This window comes from Octodon degus, unplaced genomic scaffold (genome assembly GCF_000260255.1).
Source record: "Octodon degus isolate 3935 unplaced genomic scaffold, OctDeg1.0 scaffold00018, whole genome shotgun sequence".
Lineage (NCBI taxonomy): Eukaryota > Metazoa > Chordata > Mammalia > Rodentia > Octodontidae > Octodon > Octodon degus.
The window spans coordinates 22,116,270-22,136,951 of record NW_004524594.1 but is presented as its reverse complement, the minus strand read 5'-3'; the positions used below and the strand labels follow the sequence as shown (position 1 = coordinate 22,136,951).

General features: G+C 48.8%; 1 protein-coding gene across 1 annotated transcript in view; it reads left to right on the top strand.

Annotated features, from left to right (window-relative positions):
• The window catches only part of Pacs1 (phosphofurin acidic cluster sorting protein 1), a 218,023-nt gene extending 205,259 nt beyond the window's left edge, over positions 1–12,764 (top strand). Inside the window, exons 12-24 of the mRNA XM_004627207.2 lie at positions 226–341; positions 461–596; positions 1,505–1,609; positions 2,553–2,659; positions 3,289–3,443; positions 3,655–3,765; positions 4,319–4,421; positions 4,821–4,863; positions 7,905–7,947; positions 8,190–8,325; positions 9,838–10,064; positions 11,186–11,305; positions 11,405–12,764. Of these exons, the coding sequence (XP_004627264.1) occupies positions 226–341; positions 461–596; positions 1,505–1,609; positions 2,553–2,659; positions 3,289–3,443; positions 3,655–3,765; positions 4,319–4,421; positions 4,821–4,863; positions 7,905–7,947; positions 8,190–8,325; positions 9,838–10,064; positions 11,186–11,305; positions 11,405–11,520 (1,518 nt within the window). The 3' untranslated portion in view covers positions 11,521–12,764. The remainder of the gene's footprint in view (positions 1–225; positions 342–460; positions 597–1,504; positions 1,610–2,552; positions 2,660–3,288; positions 3,444–3,654; positions 3,766–4,318; positions 4,422–4,820; positions 4,864–7,904; positions 7,948–8,189; positions 8,326–9,837; positions 10,065–11,185; positions 11,306–11,404) is intronic.
• The last annotated feature ends 7,918 nt before the right edge of the window (positions 12,765–20,682 follow it).

Sequence of the window (20,682 nt, the reverse complement as noted above, 5' to 3'; positions counted from 1 at the left end):
AAAAAAAAAAAGATTATTTGTAAACTGGGGGAGAGGGATATAGCTTGATGGGAATATTAGGTGCCCAGCACAATGGGAACACTTCTAGGAAAAAAGACAGGTTTAGAAAAAAAAGACAGGTTTCCATGTGGTGGAGCTGATGCTAATGGGCCCTGGCAAGGCTCTGTGAAGGCTGGCAGGGGTCACTGAGTGGGAAGTAACCTCTACTTTCTTCCTCCATGGCAGGAAATCACTGACCAGGATATGTTTGGAGATATGAGCACAAGTCTAGTTGTGCCTGAAAAAGTCAAAACTCCCATGAAGTCCAGCAAAACAGATCTACAGGGCTCTGCCTCCCCCAGGTACACCAGGTTGGAGGGAAAGGATGGTACAGACCTTTGACCCCACTTAGCACCCTCTCCAGGCTCACAGGCCCTGTGGTTTGAGGACCTGTTTAACCCCTTCCCTCCCTGCTGGTCAGCAAAGTGGAAGGGACTCACACACCCCGGCAGAAGAGGAGCACACCCTTGAAGGAGCGGCAGCTTTCCAAGCCCCTGAGTGAGAGGACCAACAGCTCTGACAGCGAGCGCTCACCCGACCTGGGCCATAGCACACAGGTACATGTGGGTCCCTTGGCAAGACCAGGACCCTCTGAGGTTACCTAAACTTAAGTCTCTTTTGTCATCCTCCTTGGACAGCTAAATGGAAAAGAGAGGAGGAATACTTCAAATATTGTAAATAAAAAGTCCAATGAAAGATATAGATATAGAAGTTCACTAGCTTCTCTGCTCATGTGGAACTGGACTTTGTGTTGATTGTCAGGGAGCAGAGGTTGGAGCAGAAATGCTGCTTTGGCCCCTCTGTCATCAACTATGGGATCATTCCAATCCACTCTTAGACCCCTCCAAGCCTAAGGGTGAACAGGCTGGAGAAGTGGAGAGAAACAGGACCTCAAGGAGTGTGTTCTCTCAGTGAAGCATGACATCAGGGCTTGGGAAAGAAATCATAGCCAGTGCACCTTGCGCCATGGCTGTCTTCCTAGTGTTAAGCAGCCAGTCTGCTTGTTCCCCGATACGTGTTGTGGAAGGTTTGTATCAGCGTTGCTTCCTGAGTTTGACATTACATAGCTACAGATCAAACTGAGACTAGAATAGCACATTGCCTGGGGTGAGGTATTGTCCTTCTGGTTAATCACTGTTCCTGAAATACCTTTGTGCTCGCTGCCACTCTTATAATTTCTCTCTCACTGCTTTCCTTGCACCGGCTTGCTGCTCTTACTCTCTGTCCACCACTGTTTACAGCCCTGCCGTCCTACCACAGTGCACTGTGGTGTCACACCTGGTGTAACAGTGTATGTTCAAGGGTTCTCTGCTTGTTCCTCCTCCACTTGGGTCTGGCCAGTGGGAGACTGTCCCTGCACACATCCCTAGTATCTGCTCTCAGAATGCCGCTGTGCTAGGAGTTCTCCCTGTACCTCCCACCAGTCCTCCCTCCCTGGCAGTGCCTAACACAGTTGTTCCTACAGATTCCAAGGAAGGTGGTATATGACCAGCTGAATCAGATCCTGGTGTCTGATGCAGCCCTCCCAGAAAATGTCATCCTGGTGAACACCACTGACTGGCAGGGCCAGGTAAAAGCATGGAGGATCCCAGCGGGAGTCAGTAGATGCTCAGGGTGTGCTACCCAAAAGAGCATGTGAAGAAGCCAGAGAGTGACCCCACGTCTCAGATCTCATCCCCCACACCCTAGCCAGAGGAGTTCTGAGCTTTAATTCTGCTTCTATCCTTTGCCTACTCCATGGGATATTTAGTGGTTTGTCTGTTATGTATCTCAGCTTCCTGATCTATAAAAAGAGAGCAACTAGCATTCCCCTCTGGCCTGCCTCCCATAGCGCTGTGTGCATTGGGTAGCATGTGTAGCAGAGGTACTTTGAGAAGCACTGAGTGCTGCCAGGCATAATGGCATAGACCTGTAATACTAGCACTTGGGAGGCTGAGGCAGGAAGAGCACAAGAGGCAGGAGAGTTCAAAGCTAGGTTGGGCTACGTAGGTAATTCAAGGCTGAACTTCAGAAGGAGTCCTTGTCTTTTATTTATTTATTTTTTTTTTACTATTTATTTATTTATTGTGGAACAGGGGATTGAACTCAGGCCCTTGAGCTTGCCAGGCAAGCGCTTATTCTACTAAGCTATCTCCCCAGTCCCCCCCCCCATTTTTTTTAAAAAAAAAAAAAAAAGCATTGAGTACTATAAGATACCAAGGCTGCCAAAAGCAGTTCATCAGGAGCAGAGCAGTCTGCACATTCCCTCATCACTGTACTGTGTAAGACACAATGCTAGACATGTCTGGAGTGCGGGCTACAACTAAAGCTCCCTATAGCCTCCCCTACTTCCACAGTCAGATTTCCCCTCAGGGCTGCCCCATTGTCTCTTTAGGGACAACCGGGAACCTTTACCACCTTTGGCCAGAACCACAAAAAACAGGGCCCTAAAGCTTGGCTTTCCCTCCTCTCTTAGTGCCTGTGAAAAAAACATGTAGCCTCTCTGTGCCTTTGCCCCTTTCTTTCCCCACCAGTATGTGGCAGAGCTCCTCCAGGACCAGCGAAAGCCTGTCGTGTGCACCTGTTCCACTGTGGAAGTTCAAGCTGTGCTGTCTGCTCTGCTCACCCGGATTCAGCGCTAGTAAGGGCTCCATCTTACCTTTCTTCTCGTTCTCCCACCCTGACTTCTAAGAAATAGTAGGGCTTCCTGCCCTCATCAGATCAAGAACCTGCAGTTCAAGGTATATGGTTAGGGATAGAGCAGCAGGCCAGCTAAAATAAGGAGACAGGGACAGCTCTGAATCCCTGCCTACCTGTCTAGACACCTAAAACACCTTGATTTGTCTCATCTTCCTGAGCTCCAGATGAAGAAGAAAGAACCCAGGTTTTAAAAAGACCTTTTATTCTGTCCTCTAGCTAAAATATGCTGCTTGATGGTTAAGGATGCTTTCCCTCTCCAGAGCCTTCTCAGACAGGCCTGGAATCCTCTCCCATGTAAAAGAGAATGAGGATTGTAGACATCTGAGCCAGGCCCTCCCTAGACAGCACTGTTGGCTCATTCCCATTAGCATCAGCTCTGTTTTCTTCACAGGCAGCCATCTGCCCTCTTGAACAGTGCTGTGGCTTCTTGTATCCCTGTATGTTTTTGTTCATCAGTTTGCTTTTCTTCTGTGGCTTGCTGAGATGCTGTGAAGTCAGATCTCAGGACTACCCTAAGCAGGATCCTGGTGAGCCCCAAGCATGGTGTATGAAGATCCTCTTTCTCCCTAGCTGCAACTGCAACTCTTCCATGCCAAGACCAGTCAAAGTGGCAGCTGTGGGAAGCCAGAGTTACCTGAGTTCCATCCTCCGGTTCTTTGTCAAATCCTTGGCCAACAAGACCTCTGATTGGCTGGGCTACATGCGCTTCCTCATCATTCCCCTCGGTAAAGTCATAAAGTTGGGCAGCATCCAGGAGGATGAATCAGATACCTGCTTCTCCAGGCAGATTCCACTCCTGCCCCAGAGCGGGGGGTTGGTACTAGGCTGAGACTATCCAGAAGACCAAGATCAGAGGGAAGGACCATGGCTGGGGACAAGTGCTCCCACAACCCCAGTCACTAGCCCATCCCCCTTTTCTGGCTTTCTATCTGCCAGGTTCTCATCCTGTGGCCAAATACTTGGGCTCAGTCGACAGTAGATATAGCAGCACTTTCCTTGATTCCGGCTGGAGAGACCTGTTCAGTCGCTCGGAGCCCCCAGTGTCAGGTAATGGTCCTGGTGAGGGAGCACCCACCTTAAGAGAGGAACCTGATTCCTGAAAGCCTGGCCAAACGAGGGTAGGGCTATTTCCTATGGCCCTCACCTTACTGATCCAGGGCCGTTCACATTTACTTTCCCAGTGGGTGTTTTAAGTGTATAGACCTTCCCTTCAGGATAGTCTCCTCCCACTGTCAGCCCTACTCCCACTTATCTAGAAGTAAGGTGAGGGGGCCAGCTCTCCTGTTGGGATGAAATGTAAGAAACTAAATGTCTTGAAGTGTTCTTTGCTTCATGGTTCCTCCAGTTCACAACTGAGGGACTCTTAGAAAAGTCTTTCTGGGCTGGGGAAATAGCTCAGTAGAATAAGTGCTTACCTGGCAAGTGCAGGGTCTTGAGTTCAATCCCCAGTACTTGGGGGTGGGGGGAGGATTGAAGGAGAAAAGTCTTTCTGCACCTTGGCTCCACAGGCCTCTGCCTGGTTTTCTGGAGAAGCTCTCTCCAAAGGGTAGTGGTTTCACTGCTGAGCTGAACAAGCATTCCCCTCCTGGCTTTTCTACAGAACAACTGGATGTGGTGGGCCGTGTGATGCAGTATGTCAATGGGGCGGCTGCAACACACCAGCTGCCTGTAGCTGAAGCCATGTTGACCTGCCGGCATAAGTTGTAAGTCTGCCTCTGGAGGGTTTCTGAAAAACAGGTCAGGTGAGTTAGGGGAATCTTGAGTCCTCCATTTTCCACGTTTCTTCATACCCCATTTCCTGTCAAGGGAACCCAAAGATACCTGTTTCTTTTACCCTTTTCCATCCAGACACTCCCCTCTGGGCCCTTGGCCTCCCCACCTATGAACTCAAGTTAGTTATTTCGTCTCCTACCCCTTAGTACTTAGGCAGCCTGTCCTGGTGATAGCTGTGGGGAGCATGCCCTCCTGACACTCTGATGTGACAGGAAGTTGTAACATTGCTCTGGACTTCTCTGAGCTATGGTGAATCATGAGCAGTCTATTTCCCCATTGCTCAGCTCAGTCAAAACTGATAACCACAGAGCTTTCCTATCTCCCAACAGCCCTGATGAAGACTCCTATCAGAAGTTCATTCCCTTTATTGGCGTGAGTATTGACTCCTTTCTTGATGTCTCCATCCTCCTGGCCTTCCTGCCCTCCTAATACACACAAAAATTAAACATCCACCTAGAACAGTGGTTATTTGGAGAAAAGCTCAGGAAAAAGCTCCTGCCCCCATGTGCTGTCTGCCAGTGTCTGGAAACATTTCTGGTTATCACAGCTGAGCAGTGGTATTCCTGGCATCCAGAAGGTAGGTGCCAGGGATGATGCTGGACACCCTGCAGTGAACATGATGCCCCACGCTGGAGAGCAAAGTGGCCCGAAAGGTCAGGGGTGCTGAGGTCGAAAAGCTCTGGGCCCAGACACATACTGGGCTATGCCTTTTAGGGTCTTCCTTTCCTGAATTATTAACTATCACCAGATTTGTCTCTGGTGTCTCCTGTTTATTATACCAGGCCCTGGACTTGGAGTCTGTGGACCTCTAGAGTGACCAGAGAGTGGCTTCTCGGGAAGAAGTGCTCTGAGAAATTATGAGTCATGGTATTCCAGGGAGAGGTTTGAAAATACATCTTTTTTTAATGCTGGGGTGCAAACTCAGAGCTTTGCACATGCTAGGCAAATATTCTACCACTGAACTATATCCCCACCTGTTTTATTTTGAGACAGGGTCTCACTAAGTTGCCCAGCCTGGCCTTGAATTTACAGTTCTCCAGCCTCAGTCTTCCTGGTAGACAGAATTACAGATATATATCACTGTGCCTGAGGAGAATCAGATATTTGCCTTCAGGATTTGATACCACTAAGAGTAATGAGTACTTCCCTTCTGTTTAATCGAGGAAAAATATTACTAAATTTTGAAATTAAAAAATCTCTTTAATGTCTTTGGTGTCAGGGACACCAGCCCTTGATCTGCTCCGTTGGCAGCAGCTGGACCTCAGGCACAGATTGACTTAGCCACCCAGAGGAGACTGAGTACCCCAAAAGGACTAAAAACTTCCATGCTTACTTTAAAAACATTGATTTCTTTTCCACATTATCTTGTATCTATTCCAGTAATCTGGAAGGTCCTTGGTAGCTTTTAGAGGGGAAGGGACAGCATGGGATGGAGGTGCTTAGTTCTTCACTAACCTTGATTTCTAAACATCCAAGACTATGGCTGACCTAACTGGGAAATGACCAGCTGAGGAATGACCAGCCTTCCTAGGGCCTTGCCTGGTTGCCTGTCTGGCAGTGCAGTCACTCTCCACCTGGGGTTGCTTCTACAGCCACACCAGAGGTCCCAAGACCTTGGTCATTGCCTAAGCTGGTAGTTCTTGTTTTTTGTTTTATTTTGTGGTACTGGGGATTGAGCCTAGGACCTTATGCATGGTAGGTAAGTGCTCTTTCACTGAGTTATTTCCCCAGCCCCTTTCTTTTTTCTTTAATTTTATTTCAAGACAGGTCTTGCTAAGTTGCCAAGGCTGGCCTTGAACCTGAGAACTACTGGCCTCCTCCTCTCAAGTAGTTGAATTACAGACAGGTACCACTGTCTCCAGCTCTTCCCTGGCTATTTGATTCATGCTTCATGGAACTGGGAGTTGCTGCTCCCTCTGACCTCACAGTCAAGCAAGAAATGAAAATTCTAAAAAAATGTCTCAAAGGGCTGGCCAGACAGCTCAACAGATTAAAGTGCCTGCTTAAGCAGACACAGGGGCTGGGAGTTCAATACCTGGCCTGCTGTGCCGACCCCGCCCTCCCAGGGAGTGCTGAGATGGCAACTGAGACTGGGTGTGGTGGCATGGGCCTGTAATCCCAGCCCTTAGGAGGCTGAAAAACAGGAAGGATCAACTATAAGTTTGATCTGTCTAGTGAGACCCTGTAGACCCTGTACTAAATACATTTAAAAAAAAAAAATTAAAACTATGTCTCAGTGGTAGAACATTTTCTGAGTATGTGCAAAGCTTTGAGTCTGATTGTTCATACCATAATTTTTTTTTTTTTTTTTTTCTCTACGCTGAAGGAGTCAGTGGCCTCACAAACTCCCAGGGAAACAAAGAGACAGAGCAGCTACATCCAAGAAGCCTAGAATGTACATTTATTTCTTTGGTCTGAATGGCAGCAGTGCTCTAGGCAGCCTGCAAGGGATCGATCACCTGCTGTTCTGTGCTCCAGCAGCCCCAAGCCCAGATACACCTCTGCCCAGGGCTGACCCCTGTCTGGGCATTGGACCCACCTGTCATTCCAGCCACAGAGACTTTCACCAAGTCTGTTTCTAGCTACATCTTTTTCTGGCTATTGAAGGGCATCTTTGTTCCGTTTAGAATTCTTTATGGGGAACCTGAAATTCTTGAGTGGACTGTCATGGGTATTCCTGGTTCCCAGAAGGCAGAAAGGGGAAGAAGGCTGGTGTCAGCACTTCAGCCTGCTCATTCAAGGTTCAAGGTTTACTTGACTCTACACTGAGCATAGCCAGACATAAAACACGCCCATTTTGACAGAGATGGATCCCTGCTTCCTACCCTAATCCCACAAGATTGTAGAAGAAATGAGCTCAAGATACCTTCAAGGTGGGCTTACCCTTATTTCTGCTTATCCCTAGAGAAGAACCACAAAGTCTCGTGGGCCCATCTCATTATTTAGAATGGACTTTTTTCTTTCCTTTGTTTTTTGTTTGTTTGTTTGTTTGTTTTCTTTTTGGTGCTGGTCATGGAATCCAGGGTCTCACACAGGCCAAGTATGTACTCTACCACTAAGCTACACTCCAACCCCTGGAGAGGGGTTCTCGTACCTTTTAACCTCTTGTCTACTCCAGATGTAGGAAGATTTTAAGAGTCTGTGATAAAATGTCACATGGTAAGCTAGGTCTGGTGGCCCATGCCTGTAATCCCAGGACTCAAGAGACTGAGGCAGGAATATTGCTGTGAGTTTGAGGCCAGCCTGGGCTACATAGAGAGTTCAAGGCCGGTCTCAACTGCACAGTGCAACCCTGTTTCCAAGAAGAAAAAAACCTGTCATATGGTGAAGGCCGTACTGCTGACCATCTGTTTGCAGTTGGATCTGCTCACCTGCCTCAATGGGGACCTAACATGTGTCCTTCATTTCTGCAGGTGGTAAAGGTAGGCCTAGTTGAAGACTCACCTTCCACTACAGGTATACTGGACTCTTCGTTTCTCTGGGGTGAGGGTGGTGCCTTCTGGTCTTTCCCTGGATTAGCTGGCTGAAGGCCTTGGCTTGCTGTGAAGCAGCTCGAGCAGGAAGATGTGGGCCTCACTCTGGGTATATGGGGAAGAAAAATGTAGAAGCCTGGAGCCCAGCAGGAAAGCATTTGGCTCCCTGCCACTAACAGACCAGGGATGGCTGCCTCTGGCTGACTGTGTTTGTTCCCCTAACAGGTGACGGAGATGATTCACCTGTGGTCAGCCTTACTGTGCCCTCTACATCACCACCTTCCAGCTCTGGCCTAAGCCGAGATGCCACAGCTACCCCTCCTTCTTCCCCATCCATGAGCAGTACCCTTGCCGTCATGGGGTAAGGCTCTTGTCTGGACCTGTCCATCTGCCATGTCCCCCTCTCGGGGTCCAGCAACCTGACTCACTTTCCTGGCACAGCATACTGGCCTTAAAAAGTGACACTAGGTGAGAATGCAGAGGCTGGTCACCAGGAGGCCAAATCACTGAATGAGAAGTGGGAGGACACTTGCTATCCATTGGCCTTAAAGAGATGTAGGTTGAATGGGACAGTGTGGGTAACGGGGGCCCTCTGTAAGCTGTACAGTGCTGTGCTTGTCTTGCTCTAGAACTTCTGGGGCTGTAGTGGGGCACCTTCTGTCCACTCAGTGTGTGTGCGGACTATGCTTGCAGTACAGAAGCAGACCTCTGCCCCTGAAATTCTAGGAGGTTAATACTGGGACAGGGGGATCTTAAGATGTCAGGTATCTAAAGTTTATACAGAGGGCCAGGAAGCTGCTTTTGCACCAAGCCTGGAGTGAAGGATTCCAGGCAGAAAAGAGCAGCCCATGGTCAGGAACATAGGACAGCATCTTTTGTCACTTTGCTCTGCTTTTGTCTCTTTCCTATCCATGTAGCACTGGGGAAGCACTGGCCAGTTACTTTTCCAAGCACTAATGACAGTGTCATATCTCCTAAAAAAGACCCACCCTGGAGTTACAGTCCAAGTCAGAGTCCTTCACTCTCCTTCGTCTTCACATTGTTGTCCTTCATGGCCTTCTCCTGACTGGTCTGAAAGGGATAGTGTGGGAACACAGCTGTGTACTGCGCCAGGTCCCTGGCAGTTCCAGGCTTCCAGGAGTCTGATTTATCTCTTCTCTCTCATGTGAAAGATTTGTGTTCAGCCTGGATGTGGGAAGCCCTGGGGCCAACCTCCTCCTCGACCTCCTTTCCTACCCAATTTAAGCTTGTTTTTTAATGGAACCACTGAAACAAGGCAGAAAGAAAAGTCAGATGACTTTCATAGCCCTTTTACCTATTGTGTCTGACGCCTCCTTTCAAGACAGCATCAGCCCTTTACCCCTAGGAGCTAAAATTATCACTGAGCTAAAGGTGCCATACATAAGCAAAGTCTCAGGTCAGGTCCCTCAGTTCCCAAGGTTGCTGTGGAACTGTGGGGCAGTGCTTCTGTCCTGCCTGCTGTCCCCCTTTTGCCTGCTGCTCCTCTCCTGCCTGCTGCCTGATGTGGCCCTGGCTTTGCTTACTGAGTGTGTGTAGTGGTATGCACATGTGTGCAGGTGTATGTGTGTTCACTTTTTTACATTTTCTACCTCTCTATGTTTTTGTTTGGTTCTCTCTCTAACCATAACTTGGGCCTTTATCCCCTCCTGCCTTTGTTCTCAGAGCGGCCTGATTGTCCACCTCCACATGAGCTGCTGATCCCGTGTAACAGGGAGGAACATAGAGCTACTCAGCTGTCTTCCTCCCTTTTCCTACTCCCAAGGCTGGCAGTCCCCTACTGGCCCCCTACCTGGCCCATGTAGTTGGGCACCAAAGGCAAAGCTGACCTCTTGTTTCTGTCCCTCTTCTCCAGGAGCCCCAATAGTCCATATGGTGATGTGATTGGCCTCCAAGTGGACTACTGGCTAGGCCACCCTGGGGAGCGGAGGAGGGAAGGTGACAAGAGGGATGCCAGCTCAAAAAACACCCTCAAGAGCGTCTTCCGCTCAGTGCAGGTTTCCCGTCTACCTCACGGTGGGGAAGCCCAACTGTCTGGCACCATGGCAATGACTGTGGTCACCAAAGAGAAAAACAAGAAAGGTAAGTGCCACCTGAGTCCAAGGGAGAGCAAGGGCCACCAGGCTTTCCCTGTCATCTCTTAGAGCCTGACACATATTAGTAGTGGTGCCACAGGTCAGCCAGAGCCTGGCTAGGCTATTGCCTGAGGGCAAGGCCATTGCTTCAGTAATGCAAGAAATTCAGGACCCAGCTGCTGAACAAGCAGCACCTTAGAGCTAAAGCAGTCATTGCTACAGTGTGAAGGAGCCTTTCTGGCTGCTGTCCTCAGGAATGAACTGTAGATGAAGGAGTCCTATCTCTGTTCCCCAGCTCCAAGGCCATCATGACTGTGCAGCAGAGTATTCATACCCAGCACTGCTCCAAAGAGGTTACAAGAGCAGTGCTTAGCTGTCTTTAGAATTAGGAGAATATAGTCCTTCTAGAAGGGTAGCTTCAACAACTGGAGGCAAGAGTAGAGGGGGGCCCTACATCTGGTTTGCAGAGAATGAGGCAGGAATTCTCATACCCAGACAGCTGTTCAGGTACCTTGCTGCCACCCCAGCCAGCTGGGAGCTGCATCTCTGACTGTGTACCTGAAAAGCTGTGGCTCTGGACTGTGCGTGCTCCTGGAGGCACTGGCAGAGCAGCTGAGCTGCTTCCTGAGCAGCAGAGTCCCCTAGGAGCTTGGGGAGGGGCTGTGCCAGAATCCATGAACTTCAGTGCAGGGACTTGCGCTATTGAGCTGTCAGCTCAGCAGTGCCCTCCCTGCCTTTGTCTGCCTCCTGGAGTAGGGAGTACTCCCGCATTCATGGGGCAGAGTTAGTGCAAACCCCCACACCCCAGTACCTCTTCCTCAGACATGGCTCAGTTCACCTCAGGCAGGGAAACAGGCCCTGCCAGGAGACGACTTAGAACATTCCAGTTGGGAGGCACTTCAGAAACCATTTATCCCTGGGTCCTCACTATGCACATGTAGATAGGCCAAGGGAGAAGTTCAGGATCTTTGCCCAAGTCAATAGGGACTTGTCCGTCCTAATCCAGACCAAAGCTAGGAGGCACAATAGAGGAGGACAGGGATTTTGTAAATTACTCCCCACTTCAAGAATGGGGGCGGCACTTTCCCAGGCTGTGACAGACTGGGGTGGTTCCTGCTGACTTTGTAGTTCCTACCATCTTCCTGAGCAAGAAACCCCGGGAAAAGGAGGTGGATTCTAAGAGCCAGGTCATCGAGGGCATCAGCCGCCTCATCTGCTCTGCCAAACAGCAGCAAACCATGTTGAGAGGTGCGTGACACTGATGGCAGGTGGAGGGGGACGTCGTGCTCCCAAGGTGCATAAGGAGATGGCTTCACTGCCCCATCACCCTTTCCCTGTTGCCCCCAGTGTCCATCGATGGAGTCGAGTGGAGTGACATCAAATTCTTCCAGTTGGCAGCCCAGTGGCCCACACATGTCAAGCACTTTCCTGTAGGACTCTTCAGTGGCAGCAAGACCACCTGAGGCCCTGCCTTCCAGCCATTCTCCCTCCTGGCACTGCCACCCAGCCTCACCGCCTGCAGGCAGGGGGAGGCCAGCAGGCCCGGCCTAGCACCCCTTCCTGGCACTGGAGCCTGCCTCTCACATGCCCAGTCCTGAAGGACACTGCCACTGGGGACGCTGCCCTCCCCTGCCACTGCCTAGTCCTGCCCTTGGACTGCCATTCCTCCCTCTATCTTTTAGTTCTCCCTCCTCCTTCAGGCCCAGAGCAGGTTGGTTCTTCCTTCTGGTGCCCCATAGTCCTTGGAATTGAGTCCTCCACAGCTTCCTTCATCCAGCTCTCCATGTCTTGGCCCTGTGGTACCAGTTCTTTTTCCAGAAATAGGAAATCAAAAAAATCTCGGTTCACAGAGGGACAGACCAGCCTCCCCAGCCCCACCCTGACCACCAGACTCATTTTCTAAAGCCCTGCTCCAGATACTACTCACCCTGTTGATAGCCAGCAGAGGCAGGCCCTCTTTCCACACATGCGGTAGCCTCTGCCTGCTCCACAGCTTCCCAGTGGAGCATAGGGGATACCCAAGTGACAAGTACGTTTTTAGAATGGAGGGGCCTTCCCATTCTCACACACAACTTCCTGCCATGACAGGTCCCTGTAGATGCTGTGAGTCCTGAGTGTTTCTGTGGGTCTTTGCATGGTCAGTTCCTTGGTTGGTTGTGTGGCTCTCCCTGTGTACAGGTCCTGTCTATCCTCCCCTATTGGTGATGCTACTCTTTCTACCTCCCAGCCTCCTACCCGCACAGCTCTGCCTAGCCTAGAGAGGTGGGAGGCAGATCCCCAGCACCTGTCTGTGACCCCCTGCCACCAGCCATGTGTCTCCTTTCCTGTGTGTTCATCTCCCTTTTCCTAGTGCCACCCTACTGCCCCCAGTTCTCTATGGATAGATATGAGCCCTTCCCTAGCCTCATCAGCATCAGTATCCTCAGAAGCAGCTGAGGCCTTGAGGACAGGGTGCAGAGCTGGCCCACTTCCATACCTGCTGGTGTCTCCAGAGCTTCTCCATCACTCGCAATGCTCCCCAGAAGCTGTGGCACAGAAGTTCAGTTGGAAAGTATTCTTCCCATTCTCCATGCCTTCCAAGACCCTCCAGCCTTTCTCCCTAGCCAGCCCTGCTGTCCAGGGCTTTTCCTGGGCCCAAGAGAGGAGGGGAGTGGGAGGATGGGTATGTTGAATTTTTCACTCAATAAACTGGTGATTTCTTACCAACTGTCTGGGCTTCCACAACTCTTACTGTGCCACCAGAATTGTCTTTCCCCTGGCTCTATTCAAAATCAACTAGGAGGGGCTGGTGAGATGGCTCAGTGGTCTAAAGCACCTACTTAGAACAAACTAAGCTAAGCAAAGCACAGGGACCGCGGTTCAATCCCCCAGCACCCCATGCCAGCCAGCCCCGCCCCCTGGTGGGCTGAGCTGGCCACACACTAAATAAATAAATAAATAAATAAATAAATAAATAAATAAAACAAAATCAACTAGGAACACGGGCAGAAAAGTGAAATCCTATTCTATTACAGGGAAAGAGTATGAAAATATCTTAGCCTATATGTAGCAAGAAGAGGTCTCAAAAACAGGAATGATGCAATTCCTACACTGAACTCCCATTTTTCTCTAGAACCCACTTCCCAGAATGGAGCTGTCTGTGGTCCATCTTTCCAGTTCACTTTTCTGCCAGTGTTTGACTAAAGATGGAAAACCATGGTAGTCTCTGTTTCCTGGGTTCCAAGTGTTCCCCAGTTCCCAGGAAAGTGGCTCCCTGAAGGAACTGCTAGATGGGGCCCCTGGTGGCCCATGTTCTTACCTGGAAAGGTACTGCTTCAGGGAAGCCTAAGACAGCCTGACACTAGCTTCTGAGAGCACCTCAGATATCCTACTGTCCCTGCAACCCACCCATGTGGCCCCGTAAACTTCAGAGCTTGGGGAAGATGGAAGTATCATCTCTTTCCCAAAGAAAAGCCAATAAGCAAGAAAGAAGTGCCCCAAAAGAACTCTGTGCCCTCCACCTGCAAGTTACTGAATGAGGGTGCCACCAGACTGCCAAAAAGCATCAGAGAACCCATCCTGTCTCCTGTGAGCTGGAGAGGATGTGGGAACTGACAGCCCACAAGGTGAGACTCTTCAAGAGAACAATCTGTGCCCCCTTCACTTCCCTTCCCTCATAATCTCTATAAAAATGCCCTTGCCAGAATCCCTCCTGACCAGATTTGCCAAATCCCAGAGATACCTGTCTCCTACAGCCTAGGATGTACATGCCGGTTCTCACTTCCTTCCTCGGCCTCTCCAATCAGCCTGTGGACCACACCCCTCCCACCCCACTGGCTACTCCCTCTTGGCCTCCCCTACTGTATCCCTCTTAGCTCCCAGCCTAGGAACCCTGGGAAACCTGGGGCTCTGTCCCTGGCCTCTTGTCTCCTGAACCTTCAGAAAGAATTCTCTTTGCCTCAGCGCTGGGGAGATGACTCAGTGGAATAAGCACTTCCCTGACAAGTGCAAGGACCTGAGTTCAATCCCCAGTTCTGCAAAAAAAAAAAATTCTCTGTGCCTTGTAATGTGAAATATGCTCCCTTGTGGAGATTTTTCCCTGCAAAATCTTGAATTTTCTAATCTGTATTTTTTATGACATTGATGGCATCTGTTCCATTTTTGTGTTATTTATGTTAGTGGAGACTGAACCATACATATTAGGCAAGAGCTCAACCACTGAGCTATATCCCTAGCCCTAATCTGGACAGTTTTGAGAAGTACAGGTCAGGTGTTGCAAAGCACACATTTGGGATTTTGTGCATATTTCAGAATATTTTAGCCCAGGGGTGGTAGGATATACCTGTAATCCCAGCATTCGGGAGGCTGAGGCAGGAGATTGTTGAGAGTTTGAGACCATTATGGGCTACAAAGTGAGCTCAAGGCCAGCCTGAACTGCATAGTGAGACCCTGTTTCAAAAAGAAAAAATAATGCAGGGTCTACAGGGTGTACAGGGTCTTACTACGTAGATCCAACTCAGTGATTCTCCTGTTTTCAGCCTCCCAAGCACTGCGATTATAGGCACACACCACTACGCCTAGTCTCAATCACAATCTCGGTGAGTGGCGGGGAGGTGGCAAGGCACACTGTCAGTTGAACCCCGGTCACTGCGCTCTGCGGAAGCAGGCACTTTAGTCTGCTGAGCTATCTGGCCGGCCCAAGAATAATATTGTTAAAGGACTTCTTTCATCGCCCCACTGCTGTGTCCAAAGACAGACAACATTAATAGCTATTTAGTCTCCTACCAGGTATGGTCTTTGATCCAGGCCTTTGCCGAGCACTTCACCTGATTTGTTTCATTGATCAAGGCTTCAGAGCACCCTGTGACATCAATACTGCTGCTCCCTCATCACATGAGCTCAGAGAGCCTCTTCCCCATACCCCCAGCTCCAGGATGATATCAACCACTTGGTGATGTGAATGTTCACAGACATCTCAACCCTCACATAGCCAAAAGTAGGCCCCAGCATGACCCTATGCTTAATGTTTGGGTCATGCTTTTTAGGGTTTTGTTTTGTTTGGTGGGGGGTTATTTGGGGGCAGTTTGGTTTGGTTTGGTGCTTAGGTATATTTGAGACAGGCTCTTACCTTGCAGTGCAGGCTAGCCTTGACTCTGTATCCCAGACTGGCCTCAAATTCACCAAGATCCATCTGCCTCAGCCTCTGGAGTGCTGGAATTACAGACGTGCCACCACACCCAACATCCTCATGCTTGATAAATGGCACCAGCAGCCATCTTGTTACTTAAACTAGAAACCCAAGTGTCACCTCCATGGATCCTGCTCCCCACCCACTAGCAATCCCTTCATTCTGCTTTTCCTATCTGTTCCCAAGAGTCTGACGCAGATGGGTGCAGCTTATTCAGCACTCCCAGATCAGCTTTCTTCCTTTTCCTCCCTTCCTTGCTGTTTCCCCGGTTAGTCTCAAACTCCTGGGTTAAAGCAATCCTCCCACTCACCCTCTCAAGTGCTTGAAGTAAGGTGTAACCATGCCTGCAAAGAACCACATTTCAAATCAAGGGCTTCTAACTCCACACACTGCATGTCTCAACCTACCACATGCACAATAGTCATTAGGTTTCTGGATCAGTCCCTGTCTCAGCTGTGCTAACACAAAAACATACATGGTTGGGTCCTCACACAGAAACTCTAAGGCTAGCACAGGCAACAAGAATCCAATTGCCACACGAAGTGACAGATTGCATGGGAGCACTCAGGAAGGGCACCCAACCCAGCTTAGAGGGAGAGGTCCAAGATGTCACAAGAGAAATAACACCTGAATGGCATCTTCAAGACAGCTGATAAGATAGATGTTCTGGACACAGAAAAGTGACAAGAGGGAGTATGGCCACATGTGGGTCAGTGCTGTTGGCAGGGATGATGAGGAATAGGGCAGGAGGACTTTTGTAGCTATTATTCTATCTTTGCCAGAGTGAGGATTGCGTCCTTGATCCTGAGATAGCAGGGAGCTAATAAAGGATTTTAGGCAGAGACGCTCACTTAGCTACACCCAGGACACAGGATCTGATCCAAACTGGGTAACAAGTTCAAAGGCTGTTGCAGCCATATAGGAGCAATGCAACGAGGACATAAAAAGTAGGAGGCCTGGAAAAAACAGAACTGGAAGCACTTTTTAGAGGCTGAATCAACAGGTTTGGGAGGCTAGTTAGAAAATGGGGCTGGGAGACAGGCAAGGACAGGACTAGCTGTGTCCTGTGCACAATGAGCAGATGGTGAGACATCTCTGCAGCAGATCTGGACAGGAGATAGTGTGATTGGTGCTAGGGTCATGTGCCCAATTCAAGCACAAGTTGAATATATGAATCAGGCTGAGCTGAGGGGGGCGTTCTGGTGGAGATGGAGACCTGGACTTCCTTGGCATGTTGGTGATCACCCCTGCCAGCTGGTACCCTTTCATCCTGACCACGTTGGTTTCTCCTGTCAGTGTCATCTTCTGCTCCTTTGTCTGCTGTGCACTTCATTCTGAGAGTGGCTGCTTCCCGGCATCGCTGTAAGCAGTGATTGCTCCACAGTTTACAGTTTTGCTCTGCACCCCTTTGCCCAGTAGAGGGTGCATCATGTAGGCAGTCTGTTGGTGATGAGAATAACAAGTAGCTATGAGGAACCGTGTCTTTTACTTGCAAGGCCTATTGTGAAAATGGTGTCATTTTATTCAGTTTTCTCCATGACCCAACAACTATGTATTAGGAACTCATTTTATAGATGAGGAAGCAGATGAAATACAGGATGCCACAAAAGCCACACCACTGGCAAATGAAAAGACACAGCGTTGATCTTTGCTGAGTCTGACCCCTGTGTTCTCACCTACTATGTACATAACACGGAAATCTTTTAGCCTGGCTTGGGAGGCCACCAAGGAGAGGTACAGATCTGCCTTGTGGCTGTCTAGATAAGAACAAGGGTTTCTCAGAAGATCTCTGAGGAAACTTGATCTTGGCCCAATAGCAGAAAGAACTGATAACCAAGGGTTTCCATGATGGAACACAGTCCTCAGGAAAGGGGGATTTGATTTTCTAAGATTTTATTTTGGGTCTTATTTTATTTTGGGTCTTATCCACACTGGGCTGGATATGCCAATCTTAAATACTTACAGGTCAACCCACTGGGGTTTCAAATGAGAGGCAATCCTAGAAGAAAGTGCCTCCTATCACTTCAAAAGAAAGGCAGGAAGCATCAGAGGAAAAAGAATAATGTAAGAAAGTGTATTTCAGCCAGGTTTGGTGGTATACGTCTGTAATCCCAGTATTCTGAGAAGCTGAGGCAACAGGATTAAAGGTATGAGCCCTGCCTGGGCTATTTGTGAGACCCTGTCTCCAAAAAAAAATTTTGGTAGGTCTTGCTAGGGAGATACGGCTGGCCTTGAACTCACTATCTAGCCCAGGCTGGCCTCAGACTGTGGTGATTCTCCTGCCTCAGCCTTCTGAATGGTGAGATTACAAGTATGGGCCACCATGCCCTCCCTGTTCCAGAATTTTTAAAAGGGCTGTAGCTCAGTACAAAAAGATTTGAATGAAAAAATATATATACTTAAATGGGCTGGATGCTTCCAAGAACACAATACTATTATACACAGCAAAAAACTTTCCAGCACAGACAGGGGTTAGGTCTGCTGAGCACTGCAGAAAATGGCAAAAGGAGCTGAATCACCATCAGGCACTGATTTCTTCCTTTATTCTCCATGTACTAAGCACCCTTCAGCAGCCTGGCAAGAGACCAGCAGCTGCTGGGCAGCACCCGCGGGACAGAGACATAGCAAAATAAAGTAACAGTTCTTTCCCTTGGGAGAAAGGACATGCACAGAGATGAGATAAAAGGGCAAGTGGGTGAAAAGGGTGAACACATTAAGGTGTCAAGGTTAAGCACTGAAAGCAAGAGGAGTGTTAGAAAGAAAAGGGCCAGCCCTCCCTCCCCCAGCACACAGCGATGCTGGGCAGCTGCCTACGGAGAAGCACAAAAGGAAAGGGCAAGGAATTAGCAGGAAAGCTGGAACAAAGCACCAGCAAAAGCTTTAAAGGGAGATTGAAAACTGTTTTCTCAAAGGAAGATTGAAACTTTGTTCTGTTTGCCTAAGAAAAGGTTTAATACAAAGGCCCAGCAATCAGCAGGCAATCGCTATGTATGAGTTTGAGTTCCAGGCCAGCTAGGGCTACAAAATGAGTTCAAGGCCAGCCTGAATTGCATAGTGAAACCCTGTCTCAAAAATAAAAAACAAAAAGAGGGAGAGGGAGAAAAAAAGAAAATGAGCAAAATAGTGATACAAGAAATGTACTCCTTCATTTGACAATAGGAAAGCACAAGGAAGGAGGAGGGCAGGTCTGCATTTGCATCTGGGCGTGCTGCCTGCAGAGCACAAGCAGCTGAACACAGCCTTGGGCAGGAAAGTGTGTGTCTGGCCCTCAGTCCACCTGCCTCCAGCTCCGTGCTTTGCATGGTGTGAACACACAGCTTCTCTAGACCTCCCTCATGTGCTCAGTCCTCCTTCCACACTCAGGGATGATATTTAACTGAACTGTAGATTCAGAAAGGGAGGGGCCGGGGAGATGGCTCAGTGGAATAAGCACTTCCCAGGCAAGTGCAGGGCCTGAGTTCAATCCCCGGTTCCGCAAAAACAAAAAAAAAAAAAAAAAAAAGACCCAGAAAGGGTAGTGTTAGGAGTATGGCAGTGTTAGGAGTATGGCCTGCCTGAGAACAGCAAGATAAAAAGCTGGTCCCTGCTCCCTCACCTGGTACTATTATAGACAGCCAAGTTAGGCAGAAATGACTGTGTAGAGGGTGCATCTGTTGGAGTTCAGGCCTCAAGACAAAGATGGAGGGCCAGGGATGTAGCTCAGTGGAGTAAGTGCCTGCCTGGCAAGCACAAGGTCCTGAGTATGATCCCCAGTTCCAAAAGAAAAAAAGATAAAGATGGAATTACCTGGCCAACATGCTTCCCTGAGAGCTGAGTGGTAACACTTGGTCCAATAAAGTCTAGATAGACGTCAGTCACCTCGGTGGGTGACCAAGACCCCAGGATACATCCCTTCCTGAAAAGTTCTTTGTTCTGTCTACACTTGCTATATGACCTGATTCCCCGATAGATCAATATTACCTAAGCGACTATCTCATTGGTTGATCATGACTTTAGCCCATGTTGTACCCACCTCATGATTTTGCTCTATAAAACTTCCTTTAAGAAGTGATCTCCACACACACATACACACAATAAATAAATGTAATAAATAAATAAATAATTAAAAAAATAAATAAAAATAAAAATAAATGGGCTGGAGAGATGGCTCAGTGGTCTAAAGCACCTACTTGGAACAAGCTCGGAGAAGCGCAGGGACCGCTGTTCGATCCCCCAGCACTGCATGCCAGCCAGCCCCGCCCCCTGGTGGGCTGAGCTGGCCACACACACACACACAATAAAATGTAATAAATAAATAAATAATTAAAAAAAAAAAAAAAAGAAGTGATCTCAGTGGCAACTCATTCAGGACCCCTCCTATTTCTCAGGAGCTGTCGATCAAATTTCCTATTTAAAAAAAAATTTTCCTACTTTTAACCTCCATTGTTCCTTAGACTTCATTCTTCAGTTTTGGGGAACACAAACCTGGCATACTAGACATCTAGTAGGTTAAGAGTCACATTTACAGGAAGACAGATGTCCAGTGCAAAAGACTGCAAGCCTAGGGTGCCCTGAAAGAAAACTAACAGCTGAAACTGATAGGAATAAACACAAGCTGGGCACTGAAGCAAACAACATAAAAAATGGACACAAGAAACTGGTACCAGCAGTTACTTCTGGGGCAGCGTACTGGGAGGCTACGGAGACACCTGCATTTTATTGGAAATCTGTGTGTGTGCACCTATTGGATGGCACCATGCTCACCACTCTACCACTAACCCTTTTTTGAATGTTGTGTCATATTAACTATGGGGGGGGAACCCTAGAAGCATGAGATCATTAAGAAGTCAAGTGTGGTGGTACACACCTATAATGCCAGCACTCAGAAGGCTGAGGCAGGAGAGTCACTGGAAGTTCAAGGCCAGTCTAAATTACCTAGAGAGAACTTGTCTCACAAATAAGATCTAGGGTCTTAGCTGACCACAAACTTCACCTGTGGCAGCTGTCAAAGTTAACCTGACTTTCACTTTACTGGAAAGGTGGAATGGCTTGGTGGAAAAATACCATATTTTTTGTTGTTTCTACACTGCTGGATATCAAACCCACGGTCTCATGTGTTCTAGGCCAGTGTTATGCGGCTAAGCTTCAGCCCCATGCTTATTATGGGGGACTGTCCCTCTGTAGCCTATGCAGTTGACTCTTGGGTCATTCACTGGGGAATGAGCACATTCTGAGTGGAGCCTGAACTGGCAGAAAGCAGAACAGGGAAGAGCCAGGAGACTGTGGAGGGCTGGGTGAAGGGTGGGGCCAGCTCAGGCAGAGAGATGATGGACTGTCCTTGTCTCCATGCATCTTAATTGGCTGGAGAGAGCAGACACCTCCCAGAAGACAAGCTGTGGGTAAGCACTGCAGGAAGACACTCTAAGGCCCAGGGAAAAACTTTCTAAACTTTACAGTTGTCTCACAGCAGAAAGTAGTG